This window comes from Ostrea edulis, chromosome 5, assembly GCF_947568905.1.
Source record: "Ostrea edulis chromosome 5, xbOstEdul1.1, whole genome shotgun sequence".
NCBI classification, from domain to species: Eukaryota; Metazoa; Mollusca; class Bivalvia; order Ostreida; family Ostreidae; genus Ostrea; species Ostrea edulis.
In genome coordinates, this window is record NC_079168.1 from 45722585 (window position 1) to 45737160 (window position 14576).

General features: G+C 35.6%; 1 protein-coding gene across 1 annotated transcript; it reads right to left on the minus strand.

Moving 5' to 3' along the window:
* Window positions 1–6115: 6115 nt before the first annotated feature.
* LOC130054961 (uncharacterized) lies at window positions 6116–12984 on the minus strand. Its single transcript, XM_056166092.1, has 8 exons — window positions 12900–12984; window positions 12519–12680; window positions 11951–12036; window positions 11581–11648; window positions 9007–9083; window positions 8616–8754; window positions 7420–7496; window positions 6116–7332 (listed from the first exon to the last, which is right to left on the minus strand). The coding sequence occupies exons 1-8, from the start codon at window positions 12982–12984 to the stop codon at window positions 7271–7273; spliced, it is 756 nt and encodes a 251-aa protein (XP_056022067.1). The 3' UTR covers window positions 6116–7270.
* Between the last annotated feature and the right edge of the window lie 1592 nt (window positions 12985–14576).

Here is a 14576-nt window from a genome sequence, read left to right on the forward strand (position 1 = left end):
GTGAAAATACCAGTGTATCAAGTTTGATGTCTATCAAGCAAAGGGTCACAAGATATTGAATGGACAATATGTCTTAAGTGTTAATAACAATTTTTACTTCTTAGCAGGGAATCAAATTTGAAGTCTATCCAGCAAAGGGTTCTCAAGATATCAAGCAGCTAGACTAATAGAATCCTTCATTAGTATGTGTGTGCAATTCAGAAATTCCACTAGGGGACAAGAATCGCAGTCTAGGATGAGACTTCGCCAAGTCCTAGGTAGCTAAACTTGTTTCAAAGGTGGACATTTTCTTATCCCACACAAATTATTTTATGACATTTTAACCATCTTAAAGTGTAAATTAAATAACCCAAGACTATCCCCCAGAAAGTTATTTCAAATTGAAATTTGAAGAAAACTACAGAAGCCGATAGGTGCCAGGGTATAGAATTAATATTCATTTAACTGGCGGCCGCCATTTAATTTATGTGGCGGCCACAACTTAATTCAACTGGCAGCTAGCTGCCACTTAACATCTGGCAACTGCCACTTATTATCTGGCAACCGTCACTTATTATCTGGCAGCCACCACTTATTAACTGGTGGTCGCCATATAAATTAACTAGCGGCCACCACTTAGATTATATATGGCGGCTGCCAATTTCAAAAACAATTTAATTCATATTGCTGAGTGATTATCTTGGAAAGATTTAGAATGGTACACAAACACGTAGGATCGTTTTTCAAAGTGTAGGGACAGTCCTAGGAATTGTCTTACACAATTGTTGACAAGCAGAAAAGGAACCTAAAAAATTCTCTTTTGCCCAAACTTTGTACCCCTAAATTGGAGGGAGGGTGCTACGTTCATCCTTTAGTTCATCATTTCATTCATTAATACATATTTACCATTCATTACTATACCACCAAAAGAATCACTGGTATTAAACTGATGTACATAACTGCAGTTACGTACATCCCAAGATGGCGGAAGAAGAAACAAGTAATTTTTCAATTTAGATTATATCTTATCCTATCAACTATATTCAGTGATATTAATTAGTCAAGTTTGTGTATTTCTTTACGCTTTATCGTTCAGAATGGTAAAATCCATTTGTTTCTCCTGAATGGACGAGTGAAACTCCTGTGTAAAAACACACATGATGTACGTAACTCATTAAAATATTTTTGGTTGATGTATACGTAAATTTTCCTATATGATGTACGTAACTGCAATTCACTCGTAGTTCGACAAACCCTAAAGCTTGCTTTCTAAGCAGCTAAACAAGCAGATAAGTAATGCACATACTTTGTGGCAGAGAAAGAATGCCATTAGCGATAAAAAAAATCTCATTCTATAACCTCTTGAGATATTTGATATGAAAAGTTGCTGCACACAGGGAAAAGGGGGGGGGGGGGGGGTATTACTCTAAATTTTGTACCATTTAAAGACTATGCCTATTCTGGGGAGGACAAATTTTGGTTTTTTGGTGTCTTTTGGAGGTCCAACAAAACCGTAGTATTTCTGAGGGGGGGGGGGGGGGGGGGGGTAGGTAAAAGGGATGTTTTGGGGTTGGTTTTTTTGGTATTTTGAAGGGGTTAAAAATTTAAAGGAGAAATTTACATCATTATCATTAACTTGTATGAATGTTTCACAAGCTTAGAAGCTAGATCTTGATTTTAAGATGTTTTATATTTTTCAGGTTATGTAAATCATCAGTAATTTTTTATTATTATTTTTGGGTGGGTGGGGGATAAAAATGTGCATAGATATTTGGGGGATGTTTTTACCAGGTATTTCTTTATGATACGTTAACAAACATGATTTGTTTGGTATTCTTTTGCTGCAATACTATGTAGACTCAATTACTCTGCTAAAATTAACTCTCCTGGAAATTTTTCATGTGATCCTCAGAGCTCCAGAGTCTGTTTTATCTGAGTACAATTAATTACCTTCAATATATTATTTTAATATCATTTCACATGTTCTCGTCTGCATATGCATGACATACATAAGTGTTGTAACACGTCGAAATTCTCATATTTCTTCATATAAAATTACATTTTTTCAACAACAAAAATCTGTTGAAAGCCATTTTCATTCGATTTTTGTGAAAATTCTTATTGTGAAATTCAGATATATATCTAATTTCACTGTTTAATGTTGAAATATTTTTATTACTAAGGCTATGCCAATTTAATTTTTGATTCTTTAGATTTTTTTATGGCAAGAAAGGGGTGAGGAAGCAAATTTTTTCATTTTTATTTTTTATTCAAACTGAAATTCTTGAATCTTCCTAAAAGAGTTTAAATTGAAAGTTTAATTTAATGGCATGTTGGTAGATTATTTAACATGATTTTTATTGATGAAGGCATTCTATCGGGCTTTTTATACGCCCGTCTTAAGACGGGACGTATTATGGTATGGCGTTCATGTCCGTCCGTCTGTCCGTCCGTCTGTTAGCTTTTTTGTGTCCGACCCGTAACTTAAATACTACAAGGCCTAGAATCATCAAACTTTGTCTGTACATACATCTTGGGTAGAAGGTGTGTCGCACATTAAAACCAGGTCACTGTGACTTTTCATTAAGAAGATATCCGTCTGTCCGTCTGTCTGTTAGCTTTTTCGTGTCCGACCCGTAACTTAAATACTACAAGGCCTAGAATCATCAAACTTTGTCTGTAGATACATCTTGGGTAGAAGGAGTGTCGCACATTAAAACCAGGTCACTGTGACTTTTCATTAAGAAGATATGGCCATATATGGCAAAAACTTGTCCGGCTCATAACTTGAAAACTATTAGACCTAGAATCACCAAAATTGGTCAACTAATGCATCTTAGGTAGAAGGTGTGTCGCATCCTACTTTAAGGTCACTGTGACATTTAATTAAGGTGATATAAAAAAAAAAATGTTTTAATGGGTACAATCTATACTGTTAACAATATGTGATGGGCATATCATGTGCCGTGGCGGTGCACTTTATTGAATGAACAAATGAATAAAAGTTTAATGTAAATCTTTTGAGTTACGGACATCTTTTATGTTCAAATCAGAAAGTTACGTACATCGTATTGTGAAAGTTACGTACATCAATCTACGTATTTCAAATACCGATTGCAGCAAATTCGGGACAGTATCATGAAGACTTTGGGTACAATTGTGAACTATTGATAAAAATAGACATATCCTCTTTCGTGAAGTGTATTTCACTTTGCTTTCTAAAAGACAAAAACATCGCTATTCTAATTTAACTGTTTTTTCTTCCGCCATCTTGGGACCTTGACATTGTCAAAATGACCATGGGCTTAACACAATTCCAGAAACATCCTCTGTGTCAAGTATGAACATTATATCTCTCCATGTTGTACAGCTAAGGATAAGATAATTCAAGACTGTTTTCTGAAATTTAATTCTTAAAAAAGTGATAGGCATGCTGAATAAAACAACTGAGCATATAAATGTATGTATAACAATGTTCCTGATGCATTTCATAGTGGCCTTACTCACTCATTCACTCACTTGCACAGATGCAGCTCAATTGCAAGGACAAAAACAAGAGCTCTGTAAGATGGGGCATTTCCCCTCACAATGGGTGTCTCTAAGTTCTATGAAGTCAAGTAGTGACCTTGAACTTTGACCTTTAGATCCCAAAATCAAAAGAGTTTTTCCTCTTTACATAACAAAGCTCCTTGTGAAGTATCAAATCAATATCAAAGAAATATTGTGGCCTGTAGACAAGTTTTTTTTTAAAAGATGTCTCATAGTGACCTTGAACTTTGACCCTATAGTTACCTTGAACTTTGACCCCAAAATTATATTTTTCCTCTTTTGATAATAAAGTTACTTGTGAAGTATCACGTACATCAATCAATGAAATGTGAGGGAAAATAAACAACAAGCACTCTGAAGCAATTCATGACAATACAGGTCTATTACTAGCCCCAAGTCAAGTAGTTTGCATACCAGGGTAATATTCTGCATGAATAATCTTACCACAACTATGCATAACTAAAATTTAAAATACAATCTAAAAACAAAAAGAACAGAAATAACAAGAGGTACTGTGAGCAATGCTCACTAAGAATACCCCCCGCTTACCCCAATCTCCCAAAGGGTGTTGGTAATAGGTAAAACTTCAGTATTATGATCCAAAAGGTATCTAGGAACACAGCATCTCCATGTGATGAAAAAAAGCCGTTAAAGAATTTGAATGGAAACCATATTGCTACTTTGATGTCCAGTGCGCGTGACCTTTGACCTTTTGAACCCAAAATTGATGGGAACATCTTCATCCCATGGGTAGTCCATATGTATGATATGGTGACTGTAGGTGGAAAGGATAACGCTTTAGAGCCCGGAAACCATATTGCTACTTCGATGTCCAGTGCGCTTGACCTTTGACCTTTTGACCCCAAAATCGATAGAGAAGATCTTCATCCCATGGGTAGTCCATATGTATGATATGGTGACTGTAGGTGGAAAGGATAACACTTTAGAGCCCGGAAACCATATTGCTACTTCGATGTCCAGTGCACTTGACCTTTGGACCCCAAAATCGATAGGGAACATCTTCATCCCATGGGTAGTCCATATATATGATATGGTGACGGTAGGTGGAAAGAATAATGCTTTAGAGCCCGGAAACCATTGCGTCTACAGATGGACGGACAGACAGACGGACAACCCGATTCCAGTATACCCCCCCCCCTCCACAACTTGTTGCGGGGGGTATAATAAAAAAAAAACTTAGTCCGTATTGTGGCCCCAACCAATCCCTGGAGGCCATGATTTTTACAAACTTGAATCTGCACTATGTCAGGAAACTTTCATGTAAATCTCAGCTCTTCTGGCTCATTGGTTCTTGAGAAGATGATTTCTAAAGATTTTCTCTATTTATTCTCATGTAAATCTTTGATCCCCTATTGTGGCCCCAACTTATCCCCGGGGGCGTGATTTGAACAAACTTAAATCTGCACTATGTCAGAAAGCTTTCATGTAAATCTCAGCTCTTCTGGCTCATGAGAAGAAGATTTTTAAAGATTTTCTTTATATATTTCTATGTAAAACTTTGATCCCCTATTGTCGCCCCAATCTACCCCCCCCCCCCCCCCCCCGGGGGCCATGATCTGAACAAACTTGAACCTGCACTATGTCAGGAAGCTTTCATATAAATTTCAGCTCTTCTGGCTCATTGGTTCTTGAGAAGATTTTTAAAGATTTTCCCTATATATTTCTATGTAAAACTTTGATCCCCTATTGTGGCCCCAACCTACATTGTACCCCTGGGGGCCATGATTTGAACAAAATTAAATCTGCACTATGACTGGAAGCTTTCATGAAAATATCAGCTACTCTGGCCCAATGGTTCTTGAGAAGATTTTTAAATGACCCCACCCTATCATTGCATTTTTGTGATTATCTCCCCTTTAAAAAAGGCATGGCCCTTTATTTGAACAGACTTGAAAGCCCTTTACCCAAGGATGCTTTTGGCCAAGTTTGGTTATAATTGGCCAAGTGCTTCTCGAGAAGAAGATGAAAATGTGAAAAGTTTACAATGACACCACCGCCGACGATGACAGACAACGGACAAATTTTGATCAGAAAAGCTCACTTGAGCCTTTTGCTCAGGTGAGCGAAAAAGACTTTAGCAAGCATTCTATGAGTACATGTCCCCTGGAGATCCCAAGTCAAGCCATTTGTGTAACATTCTGCATTCGATCCCCTTGATATTTCAATGGTATTTGCATTTTGAGTTTTCTTTTATATTAATATTTAAAACATATCAAGAATGAGATGCAAACACAGATGTCTTCTTCTTTGCATTGGACAACACTTCTGTTGTATCCTCAGCTTTGAATTTTATTGTGGTGCTAAGAACAACCTCAATGGGTCATCCTCCAGCAAGCTGTATATACATTCACAACTTTCTGTCAGCACATGATGTCTAAATCTCTTGTGGGTTTGAATATAAAACTGAAAAATCTATAATTGGATAGTTTTGGATAATTGGCAGATATCATTTTTTAATACCAGAAAATGTCAAAATTTTGATCTCTTGTAATAATAGATGCAGCAAATCAGACAAAGTGGATTACAAATTGGTATGCCTTGAATTTTATAAATCTCACACAATAAAGAAAATTACACAGAATTAATTTAATCATTGATGTACTCAAAATGCAATACACAATTAAAATAATAAAACACAACGAATCTCATTAACAGACTGTACAATTTTTACTATGCTCATAAGCAGGCACACGCATGTAACATATAATTCACATCTATAAGTACTGATGCACAATACAACTGTATACAATCAATTGCAATTGTACCATTATCCAATTTCTTTTGTCACACTCATTAGTACTCTCTCTGTGAAATAAAAAGAAAGTAAAGGTTTCATGAATATAACCAACACAGATCTTTAATGAATCCCTATTGGGACCCCACCCTTGATCTGGTGAAAAAACCCTGAAGTAGCAATGTACATAAGATGCTTGTATATAAAAACAAATTGTGGCCTGCAAAGAATATACACTGTTTCAAATTTCTAAATTTAGTATAAGAAAAAGAAGAATCCACATTCATTCTAATAACTATATACATCACCATTCATGTACACACACAAAACTAAACATGGAAGTTTCAAGACACAAATTCTTATTAATAATGAGCATTTTCAGAAATTCAAGACTTTTTTCATAGGGAGGGGGGGGGGGTATTTATTTCTCAGTTTGGTCATCTTTATGATTAGTGCATGTTTTATTTCTAAACATGCAACTAACAGTGTCACAGCTAGTAGTACATTTAAATGACAAAAGATAAAAATATACCATTAGTCAAATCTTTCAACTACCTGATGCTGTACCTGTTTCTGCTATATGTACAAACTTGTAGATCTAAGAAAATGCACTGCAATTACAAATCGTAAGGACTGTTTCTAATTTGGTAATGATGGGGAGACAGACCCATGAGCCCTTGAGGGACCATAAATAATTAGTATGTATGTAATTGTAATAGCAAATTAATTAAGGAAACTGGTGCTGAAACTTCCATACAAAATGATTGTTGTGAATTGCTGTCCACTAGGGTTGCAATGACTAGGCTTAAATAAAAATTCACCTCCGCTCTGAGAAGAGTTCCAAAAAGTTAGATGTAAATCCCAATCATAAGTGCTACAGTTACATCAGGTTCTGAGAAATGCTTGTGTAGGTGCTCATCAGAGTGATCATAATATAATCGTGCATTTATGATCTACAATCGATTACCAAAATGACCGCACAATCAATTACTGAAATGACCGCAAGGATTCTATGAGGTAGTATGTCTCCGATTCCTCATGAGTGCACACTGGAATGATATATAAATATTTACAACTACATTCATAACAAAGTCTCATTACCATAATGAAAAAAAAAATCATGTTATTTCTCATACCTTTTCGAATCAATTGTCCAGTTCTATTTTTCCCTCCACTGTCCCTGTATTTCATCTGAGTGGGCTGGCAGCGAAGCCTACATAAAACATAGTAAACAGTAAAACCCTGCACAAAAGGTGAGAAAGAAATGTCAGTTACAACAACCGACTTAATAGTCTTCAACCATATGCTTATTATACACCCTACAAACAAAGTTGAGGAGTATATCATGGTCACAAACCATGGGTTGTTGTTTCATTCCATTCCTAAAAGTTTGTGGAATGGAATGAAACAATTACCCGAGGTTTGTGACGATGGGGGTATATAGGAATCCACATTTCTGTTCATCTGTTTATCTGTTCATTCCTGTATTTGTTGTACATGCACTACAAAAGAAATACCTTTCCATATGTAACTTTAATTGAAATAAAGAATGATTTGAAGCTCATATTCAGCACAAAGATTGCTTATGATTAGATGGGGGTGGGGTGGGGCTAAGACTAAAAGCCACAATGACCCAAGGTCAAATGACTGGTAATAAAGTCTCAAAGTATATATGCAAGAAATTGCTACATGTATGATTTTGACAATGAAATTCATGCAACTTAGAATGACTTATCAAATAAATGTCAATATATATTATGTACATTTATGCATAAGGGTAATCCATAGTAAAATTTAACTGCAGTCACATGAATATTGCAGGACAAATGAGTTACATAAATATTGCAGGACAAATGAGTCACATGAATATTGCAGGACAAATGAGTCACATGGATATTGCAGGACAAATGGGTCACATGAATATTGCAGGACAAATGAGTCACATGAATATTGCAGGACAAATGGGTCACATGAATATTGCAAGACAAAAGGGTCACATGAATATTGCAGGACAAATGGCACTCATGAAAATATATGACAAAAGGACAGACAGACAAGCAAATGAATGAAGAGATGTACGGTAAAAATCATACATGTACTCACATCTTAAATGTGGGGCCTAAACAATTTACAAATTAAACCAAGTAATGGCACAGGAGCATCATAAGCAACTGTTGCTATGCCATGAGTAAAAGGCACCAGTAATTTGTGTTGCCAAAATAGTGGACACTATGAATGGTTTTGATTCAAATTTTTTCATGTTGGCCAAATGATGGGTATCAATAACAGATAAACAAAATGTCTGAGTAGTTAGGAAAGTATACACACTTACTGCAAACCTTTGTAGCCTACAAGCACAGTCCCAGATTTCTTTTGGTACACCTCCTCCAGCTTTGCAGCCTCATCTTTGGACAGTGTGTATTGTTCGGTGGTCTCATTATCAATCCATTGCCAAACTATTGTCTCCCCTTCTAAAAACATCAATTGAATATAGGTTTTGAATAGATGCAATACAGGTGAAAATTCAAGTCCTGAAAATATTTAGTCCTCCTAGAAAATATTTTTTTTTTTCTACATATATTATCCCCAAAACAGATATAAGAAAGATGGATGGGGAATGGGAGCAGCTTGATCCCTGGTCTAACTCAATGGTTTGAATCTTTTTAATGACTGGTACATAAAGTATTTTTATTGATGCAGAATTTTCAAATAGGTGGACTCACGATTTGGTTCTCGTGTATCTGGCTCTATGGACTCTGAGGGTCTTTCTGCAGACATTGCAGCAGCTGGAGCATCGGCTCTGTTAAACAGCAAGATTTCAAAATTTTATTTTCTCAGAAATGTTGTGAAGCTTCTTAGAAATAAGAACTGAATGGACCCAGCAGAGACTATTCCATCCTGTTTAAAGCACTCATCTTCCTCAACTCCAATACTGTCACCGAAGTGCAACCATGCACGATATGCAGTACAGGCAGGATGTCAATTATACAAGAATACCATCCAATATCATATATAATGCAAATACCAGGAAACCATGTTCAAAACGGAAATTAAAAGGAGGAAATTTTGAATTGCCTTTAATTAATGTTTATTTGAAAACAATGAGGCTTTAATTGTGTATTACATATTATTTAATTCAATTTGTTTTGTAATGCACATTTCCCCCATGGTTTATTTTACAATGGAAGAAAAAGTGAGTAAACTCAAATACCCATGCCCCCACGAGTTACAGCACTACACATTATGATGAATTATCATTTGACGATGCTATGCATAAAATATAACAAGTTCTTATGCCTCCATGCTATACTGTACTATTTTCGTGCATGTTATTAGATAGCACTACTCATGTCATACGTACTATTGTTTAGAAATGTAAACTGTGTAAAATATTAATAAAACAGATACATTCTAATTACATATGACGTGGAAACCAGTTACACAAAATGTTGCAATATATCATGTTCAAAAGCACATAACTCCCCAAACAAGAACAAATCCAAATTTCTTGTAATGGTACACAGTATGTCCATATAATTGAATATAAAGTTACATGACATTCTGTTCAGTGGTTTCATAGGAGATGTGCTAACACACTGTTTCAGTGAGAATATTTAATTTTGGCCAAACTTCTAGGTTCAAAAGGGGCATAACTCTGAGAAAATTTCCTACAAATATGCACAACTACATACATGTAGTTTCATGAAATTCTGGAAAGCAGTTTCAGAGGAGTTTTGCTGACAAAAACACGAATGACAAAGTTCAAAAGGGACATAACTGCCACACAATTTTGTTTTAATGAATTTCCTTCCAATATCTACATCTACACAGTAACTACAAAGTTTCATGAAATTCTGTTGAGTGGTTTCAGAGGAGTTGATGGTCAAAAACGTTATACCCCCTCCCCCCATAACTTATTGCATGGGGTATAAGGAAGTGGCCCATGGCCATCTAGACTCAAAAGATTTGGAGCTCTAACTAAGAATCAATGTGAAACAAACATTTGTTATAGGTCCACTGTACAATAGATGTACATACAGTAGCCGCTCTCTTTATTCTATTATAAAACTTTTACCCACTTGCATGCATTCCTATGTAAAACTATGCACCCTTATTGTAATACCTCACTCTGAATTAGGAACCAACAGTTCAGAAAATGATTGCACATCATTTTGGCAAATTTTTCCCTGCATACATCTTTTGATGCAGAATCATGACATTTCTGCAAATCCTTTTTTCCTTTTGTGCAAATTTTCCATATCAATAAACCTTTTTCCCAAAATTCTAATAAACCATTTTTTAATTAATACATATATCTTTCTAGATAATCTCTTCAAGCATTCACTTTCATATCAGATTATCAGCATTTTTACTGTACTTATATATGTACATACAGTTTGATGTCTGAAAAGCAAAGGGTTCTCAAGATAATGAGGGGACAATTTGACCCTTGATCTTTAACCATGTGACCTCAAAATCACTAGGGGTCATGTACTCCTCACAATGTACCAGTGTACCAAGTTTAATATCTGTCAAGTAAAGGGTTCTCAACGCATTGAGTGGTCAGTATATTCCTATGTTCAGTTTGACCCTTGATCTTTGACTATGTGACCTTGAAATCAATAGTGGTCATCTACTCCTAAAGATGTACCAGTGTACCAAATTTGATGTCTGTCAAAAAAAAGGTTGTCATGATATTGAGCGGACAGTATTTTCGTATGTCCAGTTTGACTCTTGAACTTTGACCATGTGACCTATAAATCAATAGGGGTCGTCTACTCCTTATTATGTACCGGTGTACCAAGTTTGATGTCTGACAAGTAAAGGGTTCTCAAGATATTGAGTGGACAGTATCTTCCTATGTCCAATTTGACCCTTGACCTCAAAATCAATAGGGGTCATCTATAATCCTATATCCAGTTTCATCCTTGACCTTTGACTTGAAAATCAATAGGGGTCCTCTTCTACTCATAACCAACCCACACATGAAATTTCATTACAATCAAGTGAATGGTTCTCAAGATATTGAGTGGACAATATGTGGTCTACCAACTGACATACTGACCGACATACCAATCAACCAACAGGTGCAAATCAAGATGTCCCTCCTCTTAGAAGTGGGCATAAAAAAAAGAAGCAGCCATGATGTTCATGGAAGCATGAGGGCAATACACAATTCAAATGTGTAAATAAAGAATGTAGGCATCTCAAATGCAATTATATGGACTTACCAAAATGATAAAGCCAATGAAATTGCAGCTATACAATCCAGTCATATAATAAATAATTTTACTTACATTACTTCCAATTCTTTTTTTCTTTCTCCATATCTGTAGCGCTCTACAACACCAAATGGCCAGACAACCTAAAAGGCATTTAAGTACAAAACAATCAGTCGTATTCAGTAATAACCCATTGTTAACTAGGGATGACAATTTCACTCACAGTGAATAACTGGTAGTTTAGATTAATGATATGATGTGTTGATTTTATGTTATATATCAAAGAGGGAATTGGTTACTTTTATGAAGATTTTCTTATCCAGTCACTTCATTTATCCAGATAATTTTGCTTGGAATCAAAGTGTCTGAATTAATAAGGCTTCACTATATGGTCTGTCTATAGATAAACGTACACAAAGGTAACATACAAATATTGAGTACTCACAGAGACAGAGCCATCCCTGTGTTTACATATCACAGTTCCTACTGTCGATGGACCCCCATCTTCATCACCCCGCTTCCAGTCAGGTCCTGTGAAAAGAACAAATTTATTACAGATGAACATTAAAATTATTCCCTTAAAAATCCTGTTTCCTCCCACAGCAATGACCCCACCCACAGCAATAACCCCTTGTACCAATATCCAATGAAAAGCATTAACATAAGCCAAGAACTTGTTTGTTAATTGTCATAGAATAAGTTAAACTAAAACTTCAGAATTTACCTTATTTTTTTCAATAGTGATATTTTTCTACACTTTTGGTTAATTATAGTTACTGTAAACCAACTTTTTTCATATACAAGAAATTTTTGCAATGTTCACAAGAATCCGATCACCACGAATATTTCTCACCGCAGATCAGTCCTTTAATGACACTTGTATGTGTCTAAGAAATTCTCGCTTACAAAAATTAGTCGCTGCAAATCAGATTATCACTAGCAAATTGCAAAATAAAGTTATTGTGAAATAAAGTTTTCGCAAATAAAAGTTGAGTTTAAAGTAATTTGCTCACCATGTTTGACAGAACATCCAACTTCAATAATTTCTTCATGCTTGAGTGATCTTGGAACAGTGATTTTAAACAAGTTTTCTTGTGGATATTCTCCATGTGCCCCACAATCCCATTTAACAACCAGTACTCCTATCAGTAATTCAAATATATCAGTAAGACTGGCTCATTCAATGGCACTTCATCAAAGAAAGGTTTAGAAACGCACAAAGACATGATCTAGAAATCACAAACAGAGAGTTATGTGGTCACAAGTGTCACTTGAATATCAAAAACACAAAAAGTAAAAAATTACATGATTATGATGCAATAGTGGATCTTTCAAACTCTGCATGTGAACTGGATATTATCAGCTTTTTTGTGATCAAAAGCAATGACCATTACCTCTACCTTTATAGCCTGCATACATATTCCCAGCTTCTCTATCACTGATCTTCATCTTGGTCAAATGACCTTTGTTCAACGTCATGTCTCAATGTCTGTCAAAAGCAATGCCAAACAAAAGCTATGGTATGGCGTTCATGTCCGTCCGTCTGTCCGTCCGTCTGTTAGCTTTTTTGTGTCCGACCCGTAACTTAAATACTACAAGGCCTAGAATCATCAAACTTTGTCTGTAGACACATCTTGGGTAGAAGGAGTGTCGCACATTAAAACCAGGTCACTGTGACTTTTCATTAAGAAGATATGGCCATATATGGCAAAAACTTGTCCGGCTCATAACTTGAAAACTATTAGACCTAGAATCACCAAAATTGGTCAACTAATGCATCTTAGGTAGAAGGTGTGTCGCATCCTACTTTAAGGTCACTGTGACATTTAATTAAGGTGATATAAAAAAAAAAAATGTTTTAATGGGTACAATCTATACTGTTAACAATATGTGATGGGCATATCATGTGCCGTGGCGGTGCACTTTATTGAATGAACAAATGAATAAAAGTTTAATGTAAATCTTTTGAGTTACGGACATCTTTTATGTTCAAATCAGAAAGTTACGTACATCGTATTGTGAAAGTTACGTACATCAATCTACGTATTTCAAATACCGATTGCAGCAAATTCGGGACAGTATCATGAAGACTTTGGGTACAATTGTGAACTATTGATAAAAATAGACATATCCTCTTTCGTGAAGTGTATTTCACTTTGCTTTCTAAAAGACAAAAACATCGCTATTCTAATTTAACTGTTTTTTCTTCCGCCATCTTGGGACCTTGACATTGTCAAAATGACCATGGGCTTAACACAATTCCAGAAACATCCTCTGTGTCAAGTATGAACATTATATCTCTCCATGTTGTACGGCTAAGGATAAGATAATTCAAGACTGTTTTCTGAAATTTAATTCTTAAAAAAGTGATAGGCATGCTGAATAAAACAACTGAGCATATAAATGTATGTATAACAATGTTCCTGATGCATTTCATAGTGGCCTTACTCACTCATTCACTCACTTGCACAGATGCAGCTCAATTGCAAGGACAAAAACAAGAGCTCTGTAAGATGGGGCATTTCCCCTCACAATGGGTGTCTCTAAGTTCTATGAAGTCAAGTAGTGACCTTGAACTTTGACCTTTAGATCCCAAAATCAAAAGAGTTTTTCCTCTTTACATAACAAAGCTACTTGTGAAGTATCAAATCAATATCAAAGAAATATTGTGGCCTGTAGACAAGTTTTTTTTTAAAAGATGTCTCATAGTGACCTTGAACTTTGACCCTATAGTTACCTTGAACTTTGACCCCAAAATTATATTTTTCCTCTTTTGATAATAAAGCTACTTGTGAAGTATCACGTACATCAATCAATGAAATGTGAGGGAAAATAAACAACAAGCACTCTGAAGCAATTCATGACAATACAGGTCTATTACTAGCCCCAAGTCAAGTAGTTTGCATACCAGGGTAATATTCTGCATGAATAATCTTACCACAACTATGCATAACTAAAATTTAAAATACAATCTAAAAACAAAAAGAACAGAAATAACAAGAGGTACTGTGAGCAATGCTCACTAAGAATACCCCCCGCTTACCCCAATCTCCCAAAGGGTGTTGGTAATA